At 41.7% G+C, this 8,574-nt stretch overlaps 1 protein-coding gene across 1 annotated transcript; it reads right to left on the reverse strand.

Annotated features, from left to right (window-relative positions):
- Window positions 1–1,755: 1,755 nt before the first annotated feature.
- LOC100346851 (olfactory receptor 52I2-like) lies at window positions 1,756–2,754 on the reverse strand. The gene has a single exon (XM_002708548.4). The coding sequence runs from the start codon at window positions 2,728–2,730 to the stop codon at window positions 1,756–1,758; it is 975 nt and encodes a 324-aa protein (XP_002708594.4). The 5' UTR covers window positions 2,731–2,754.
- Between the last annotated feature and the right edge of the window lie 5,820 nt (window positions 2,755–8,574).

Genomic DNA, 8,574 nt, shown 5'->3' on the forward strand with positions numbered 1-8,574 from the left:
AATTTCTATTCACAATTGATCACACTGATAGGTCTAAGAGTCAAAGGGATCACACAAACAAGATTAGTGTCTGCTAATACTAGCTGATAGAATCAAAAAGGGAGAGAACGATCCAACATGGGAAGAGGGATACACAGCAGACTCATAGAATGGCAGATGTCCTAAAAAGCACTCTGGCCTCAGAATCAGCCCTTAAGGCATTCGGATCTGGCTGAAGAGCCCATGAGAGTATTCTAGGCATGGGAAGCCAAGACACTCTGGAAAAAAAAAAGGAAGACCTAAATGGAAGATCTCTGTGAGTGAGATCCCAGTGGAAAGAACGGGGCCATCAAAGAAGGAGGTAACTTTCTCTGAAGGGAGGAGAGAACTTCCACTTTGGCTATGACCCTGTCAGAATAAGATCGAAGTCAGCGAACTCAAAAGGCTTCCATAGCCTTGGCAACTCATGACTAGAGCCTAGGGAGATTACTGACGCCATAAACAAGAGTGTCAAATTATTAAGTCAACAACAGGGTCACTGTTTACTTACTTCTCATGTGGGATCTGTCCTTAATGTGTTGTTCAATGTGAAGTAACGCTATAACTAGTACTGAAACAGTATTTTACATTTTGTGTTTCTGTGTGGGTGCAAACTGATGAAATCTGTACTTAATATATACTAAATCAATCTTCTGTATATAAAGATAACTGAAAATGAATCTTGATGTGAATGGAATGGGAGAGAGAGCAGGAGATGGGAGAGGTGCCAGTGGGAGGGAAGTTAATGTGGGGAGAAAGCCATTGTAGTCCATAAACTGTAATTTGGAAATTTATATTTACTAAATAAAAGTTTAAAAAAAAGAACCATGCCAAAAAGCAAATTTACATTGGCTTGGCTTCTGTTACTTAAAAACAAAAAGCTGATACGTGAAATCCGTTCTCCTTATTTTAATAAAAACTTTTCTAAAAGCTGATAATTAGGGGTTGGCGCTGTGACATAGTAGTTAAACCTCTGTCTATGGCGCTATCATTCCCATTTGGGTACCAGTTCACTCTCAGCTGCTCCACTTCTGATCCAGCTATCTGATAATAGCCTGGGGAAGCAATGGAAGATGGCCCAAGTACATCTCCAAGTGGGAGACCTGAGAGTCATTCTCATAATCACATCTGGGTAACTGGTTTTCCTTGCAGCAGGTTTCTCTTTCCAAATTAATGTGCTGTAACATGGCCACCTTCATCAGTCCCAAGCTTACATCTCTTCAGATATAGAGGTACAACTATCAGCAGTCAATTATTACTAGACAAACTCAAGGTGTATGCACATGATCCAAATCAGAGATATTCATCAATGACTTATATACTGATAGCTTCTTCCATATAAACACATGAAGAGAGGAACAATTCTAAGAAAATCAGTCAGGTATATGAAGGGGTAGGAAAGGACCAAACAGTTGGTTTCTCTAACAGAGGGATTGTTGAAATGTTAGGTTAGAAATGTGAGTCAGAAGCTAGAAAATTTCCTACTCTATATTATTTGCCTGAACTTATCTCTGATTCAGGTACTACATCAAAACCATTAAAAATATTACAAAATCAAACTCAGAATCATTTCATCATCATTCTTTGTAGAAATTGAGAAGTTAAGCAAGGATACCCTGCATAAGTTCATATTAAGTTTCATATAATGCTAGTTGAACCAGTCCAGCTATATGGATGTATAGTGTCTTTGAAGTTGTCTGGAAGGCTCAATGTTTAAGGTCTAGACAGATTTTGTGCTCAGGAACCATGATTGGAGTGCTCAAACAGACAGAACATGAGCAAATTCCTAATTCTCTCCCGGATTTGTTTGGTTCTCATGCCATAGATGATGGGATTTAAGGTGGGTGGGAAGACCAGGTACAAGTCTGCTAATAGTACTTGGGTGTGCAAGGGAACTGTGTCATGTCCTAGCCAGACAACATACAGGGATACCATCCCAGGTAGATAGTACAGAGCCATAACCCCTACATGGGAGCCACATGTGCTTAATGCTTTCAACCGAGCATTCTTTGAAGACAGACCAAATACTGCCCTGAGAATTGACACGTAGGACACAGCAATAAAGGCCACATCACAGCCCACAATAATAGAGGAACCAGTGAGACTATAGAGACTGCTGGGCATGGGGTCAGCACATGCTAGCTTAACCACAGCCATGTGCTCACAGTAGGAATGGAGAACCACATTGGAACCACAGAAAGGCAGACGACTCACCATCCAACTCAGTGGAGTCATGAACAGAATAGCCCTGATGGTGATGGCCACAGTCATACCCAGGATCACTTGAGGAGTGAGAATTCTCTTGTAGTGTAGAGGCTTGCAGATGGCTACATAGCGGTCAAAAGCCATGGCCAGCAGCAGCCCTGTCTCCACAGCTGTGGCTCCATGGACAAAGTACATCTGAGTGAAACAAGCATTAAAGCTGATGGAGCCATCTCCTGAGCAGAAGATGCTCACCATCTTGGGTACCACAGAGGAGGCCATAACAATGTCCACAGCAGCCAGAATGCACAGGAAGCAATACATGGGCTCTTGTAGAGTGGAATCCATCCAGATTACAGTCATGATGAGGGTGTTTCCTGCCAGGGCTATGGTGTACATGGGAGTCAGTGAGATGGCCAGCCAAAGATGTGAAGACTGCAAACCTGGAATCCCCACAAGGAAGAAGGTGGCAGGGGTTCCCATTGTGTAGTTGGAGGATGGCCCCAGCATCCCAGCTGAGATTGATTGCCTGTTAATACATCAAGCGATATCAGAAAAGTATACAATTCTATAAAATCTGTTCCCATTATAGCCTTGCCAAAGGCTGGTGAAATGTTTAGCTTAGTGTATACTGAGGATCAGAAAACTACCATAGAAAAGAAAAAGCTGTGCTTCTCCATCTTCCATTTACCCCTGTATTATTTGCCTTACTAGTTCTATTCATTATTCATGATCATCCTTTAAGGGACCTCTTTTGGGAAGTCTTTGTTCTTTACTCCAGCATTCCATGCTTAGTGGTAAACAGATAGTTTTGTTTTAAGCTTTCATGGACTCTCCCATTCTGACCTCTGAATGTCCTAAATTGATAATTCTAATTTTTAATCTGGCTTTGTGTGTCTTTGCTTTATGGCCTTATATCAAGTATGTGACCCATAGTGATGCTGAACATAATCCTTTAAAGGAGAATATACATATTCAAAATAATAAACAGTTCTCACATAATGATAAACCAGAGGGCAGAATTTGTTGTCCTATCATCTTTGCTAATAATAAATAATTATTGAATGAAACAGTGAAATTCTTTTTTTTTTTTTTACAGGCAGAGTGGATAGTGAGAGAGAGAGACAGAGGGAAAGGTCTTCCTTTTGCCGTTGGTTCACCCTCCAATGGCCGCCGCGGCTGGCACGCTGCGGCTAGCGCACCGCGCTGATCCGAAGGCAGGAGCCAGGTGCTTCTCCTGGTCTCCCATGGGGTGCAGGGCCCAAGCACTTGGGCCATCCTCCACTGCCTTCCTGTGCCACAGCAGAGAGCTGGCCTGGAAGAGGGGCACCGGGACAGAATCTGGCGCCCCGACCGGGACTAGAACCCGGTGTGCCGGCGCCGCTAGGTGGAGGATTAGCCTATTGAGCCGCAGCGCCGGCAACAGTGAAATTCTTGACATCAAATATGTTACAATTTGAATTTTTAATATAGTACCTAGACAAAACATGAAAGAAACATTCTTGTGATTGAAGAAATACATTAATTGGGGGCCAGCACTTTGGCGCAGCGAGTTAACGCCCTGGCCTGAGGCACCGGCATCCCATATGAGCGCCAGTTCTAGTTCCAGCTGCTCCACTTCTGACCCAGCTCTCTGCTATGGCCTGGGATAGAAGTAGAAGATGGCCCAAGTCTCTGGGCCCCTGCACTCACGTGGGAGACCCAGAAGAAGCTCCTGGCTCCTGGCTTCAGATGGGCACAGTTCTGACAGTTGTAGCCAATTGGGGAATGAACCTCAGATGGAAGACCTCTCTCTCTATCTCTCCTCTTTCTGTGTAACTCTGGCTCTCAAGTAAAAAGTAAATAATTCTTTAAAAAAAAAGAAATACATTAGTTGGTCCAGGAAAATATGGCCTCTTGAAAACAATATTTCACTTTCCATTAAAGATAATAGAATGTTTGAAAATATTCATAATCCCTGCCTTCTCTACATTTCATCTTGGATTTCCTATTGAGCTAGGTTCACTTAATAGACTAAATGCATGCAATTGAAACTTGGGGTCAATTCATAGATAGCCCCTCATGTTTTTTGATTCTTCAATCTCACTAACTCTTCCTGCAGGACAAACTACCTAGACAACCAGACAACAAGAAAACGTTATTAAGGGCAGACGTGGCATTGTGCCTGGGATGCCAGCATCTGATATGGGCACCAGTTCAAGTCCCAGTTGTTCCACATCCTATCCATCCCCCTGCTAATGCACAGCGGAAAGTAGCAGAGGACAGCCCAGATGTTTGGCCCTTACACTCATGTGGGAGACTTGGAAGAAATCCTGGCTCCTGGCTTCAGCCTGATCCAGCCTCAGGCCATTAACAACCATTTGGGAAGTGAACCAGAAAATGGAATATCTCTTTCTCTATCTCTTCCTCTGTCTCCAACTCTTAAAGTAAATAATATTTTTTAAAAAGAAAACTTTATTCTTTAGCAAAAACAGTACATTTTAAGAAACATAGCATTTGTCAGTACTTTATTGAAAACTATAGTTCTCATTTTCTGAGTCTACATGTCCATTTATAAAATTGGATACACACCCATACAAAACAGCTGTTAGAATTTAATTGAAATTATACAAGATCTGAAATTTTATCTTCCCTGATCTATCTTTGAAGATGTCTAACTCAGTGGCTATACCCAGGAAGGTTTTTCTAATATCAGTGTGAGTCACTATACCAATTCTTGGAATAATGTAGACCTAAAATTAGTCTTCTGTAGCCCAGGAATATTTTCCAGGTGTCCAGTCCATCTTAACACAGTGTTTATTTTCCCAGCTTCAGGACTACCCTGCCTTTGGCCGTCACTTCCTGTACTTCCCGCCATATAAAGGACTTTCAGGCTGAGAAGTTCCCATATCTCTTCCCTTGGATGTTATCTCTACTTATGCATTTTTCATATCGCATCGGTGATGTGACCCTTCCCTGACTCATTGGCTAGACAGAAACATTGTTGCTGTAAACATTTTCTTTTTTTAAAAAAGATTTATTTATTTATTTGAATTGCAGAGTTATAAAGAAGCAGAGCCAGAGAGAGAGAAAGTGGGAGAGAGAAAGAGAGAAAGAGAGAGAGAGAGAAAGAGAGAAAGAGAGAGAGAGAGAGAGAGGTGTCTTCCAACCACTGGTTCACTCCCCAATTGGCCACACTGGCCAGAGCTGTGCTGATCTGAAGCCAGAAGCCAGGAGCCTCCTCCCAGTCTCCCATACAGGTGCAGGGTCCCAAGGACTTGGGCCATCTTCTACTGCTTTCCCAGGTCATAGCAGAGAGTTGGATCAGAAGTGGAGCAGCCAGGACTCAAACTGGCACCCATATGGGATGCTGGCACTGCATGCAGCAGCTTTACCCACTATACCACAATACCAGCCCCTCTAAACATTTTCTGTTATCCAAGCACTGGACCAACAATCATCTTGTTCTCAATTCTAACCATGTACACGCATGTGCCCCTTCCATTTAGCTCGTAGAGAACTAGGCACTGATTAACTCTACAGCCTAGGTGCCAGCAGTAGCCTTGGGGAGAGGGCTCAGAAGTTTATTGAAAGGTCAAATCTCTGGAATATGATTGCAAACTATAATCCTCACCGAAACCAACACATGAACAACACAAGTGAAAACAAAGACTCCAAACACAAGAAATATTATGTAATGGAACAGACTAAAGTAGTGAGCTGCACATCACAGTCAGACTGTAGGAGCCTTGCTATGTAGAGCCTCTGAGTGAAACATGAAGATGAGGGAAAGTTTTTGCAGTAGAATGGTTTTGAAGAGTAGAAATAAATCCAGCTTATCTTTAATACTGCTATGCCCTGAATGCCACAAACTCAATGCTGACCATTGCTTCTTAAAGACCTGAAGAAAAAGCCTGAAGATTTATGGTACTTACACTTTCCCCTCTCCTCCACCAATGCCTGATCTGAAATGCTCCCTTCCTGGCTTGCTTGTATAAATCCACCTTTCTTCTGATGACAGTCCAAGTTCAAGCTGTGACCAACTCCTCCTTTCTCCAGCTTTGGCAACATCTAATTGGCCGTAATTTTCATGATCTTGAGAGCATTTTGAGAGTATTTTTTCTTCATTTACTTTTATTCTTGCTTAGCATTGCTTACTGTGTTATTAGTCTTTTCAAGTGCAAAATATTGGGTCTGGCTGGTTGTCCCTTTTTTATTATTTTAATTTCACTAAACCTGTTACTACTAAACCTGTTACTATTGCCAATCCAGTGACCTCATTTTATCCTTTCTTTGACTTAACCTCTCCAAAATATTTAAGTATGACTATATGCTCTCTTATTTTTTGGATTGAAGTAAATATACATACTGTAAAGTGTGAAAATATTAGGTTATACAGCTTGATAATTTTTTATGATGTGAACACATGAATGAGCATACCCATGTAGCCACTATCCAGATCAAGATACAAATACACTTGCTTCCAAGTTGTTGAGTTGCTTTGTTTTCTCCAAGAAGCCCTGGAAAAAAATTCAAAGACATAATTCCAGCCCCAAAACTGCCTCTGCCCTCAACCCTGCAGATATATTTACATGAATAACTGGAGGACCAATCACAAAAACTAACTCATACATGTCACTGAACTCAATAACAAAATCATAGAATATGTGAGGCTTTATCATGACTATTTAAATGATAGGGAATGCATAATTCAAATCATCATAAAGGTAAAAGAACATACACATAATTATTTTGTATAGGGCTTTCTGTTTATGATGACCATTTACTCCTACCTCCAGCAAACATGCTCTCTTGATCAGCTCTACCCATTGGTTTCTTTTCTTATAAATCCTCTTGGTCCCTGAAAACTGTCTCTTCACCATCCCAAGGTTTAATCTACCCTTTTCTCTGCTTTGAACCAAAGTAGTCACATATTCTCAGTCTACCGCCTACCTCCCACATCTTCCCATCATTTCTGGAGAAGGTCTTGGTATCAGCAGCTCCCACCACTCCTGGCCATCCCTTTATAGTAGAGTTCAAGCTTATTACTTCCTTCCTGGAGTTACCCTGGCCTTGAAACTGCTTCAGCCCAACACCTGAGTCCCTATTCAATTATCCGCACCTCTGAAGTTCTCTCTATTCAATATTTTCTAATGGTCTGTACCTGGTAGTCCACATTTCTTTCTCTCCAAAGATAGAGAATTGTCTAGGACTCTTAAGGAGGAGCAGAGAGATTCACAGATCACAGATGAACAACACACACAGTAATGATGAGGAGTATTACCCTTTTCTGAGAGATCCCATGAGGAGCCCTCTTTCCCCTGTGGATACTCTGTCATCCTGCCTTTTCCCTGGACATCCTGACACCCCATGGCCTTTTGCCCAGGGAAATAGGTAGCTCCTCCAAAGACTGACTTTGTTTTGTGCTCTGTACCCTGGGGCTCTCCAGGTTGCAGGAGGAGACAGATTCTCAGTGGCTGATGAGCCATGTTTTCTCCATGTTCTCAGAAGACACCTGAAAGAGGGAAACAAAAGGCCCAAGATTGGTTGGATTTGTGAAAGTCTGCCATGTTACAGGCACCCTAACAAATAGTTTTCCAAGATTATCACATTCAGTTCTCACAATTCTGAAATAGCTCCAATCATTATGCCTACATTTTATGAGTGAAAGGTACACAGAACATTGAAATGCTAGTAGGCCACAGAGTCAGGATTCAAATTCTAGCAATCTTAATGGATTTCACTTTATTGTACAACCTCTTGGTGTACTTTCTCTCTCAACATCCACACCTCACTCTTCCTGATTCTGACTTGGACTCATAATGTGCCACACTGTTTGAGTATTTGTTAAAACATTGTTATACAGTCCTGTTTTAATGCAGAAGGTAAGTAGGATGTGAGGGAGACCAAGGAAGAGAAGCTTATCAACCTGAGGGAAGGACACAGACCACAGCCAAAGGTATGAAAGTCAAAATTCTCTCCAAATAGAGGACAAACAAGAGAAGGCAGAGTGCAGGGTAGTTGAAAGAAAATGAAAATGAAACAGGCTGGCAGGCTGCTTGCAGTATATTCTAATATTCATGGCTTCTACCTCAGCACCATCTCAGGGTAGGGATAAAGCTGAGAGAGAGAGAAAAGGCAACCTGTACAATTCCAAGAAGACAACCATAGTTCCCTACCTACCCCCTCTCCCTACCTCAATCTCCCTCCTTTTTCTTTTTCTTTAATTTTTGCAAAGACATAATTTCAATCAACTCTACAATCACAGGCTTAATTCATCATTAACTGTAATATTCAACAACTAAAAAGTAGGAAGACTACAGTTCCACAGGAGTATAAATAAGGGCTAATAATCATATTATAAGATATCGTTTC

Source organism: Oryctolagus cuniculus, chromosome 1 (assembly GCF_051225735.1).
Source record: "Oryctolagus cuniculus isolate XC-2025 breed Fujian yellow rabbit chromosome 1, ASM5122573v1, whole genome shotgun sequence".
In the NCBI taxonomy this organism is placed as follows: Eukaryota; Metazoa; Chordata; class Mammalia; order Lagomorpha; family Leporidae; genus Oryctolagus; species Oryctolagus cuniculus.

Coding starts and splice junctions, on each gene's coding strand:
- LOC100346851 (XM_002708548.4), bottom strand. CDS start 2,730: ATGCTGGGGCCATCCTCCAACTACACAATGGGAACCCCTGCCACCTTC.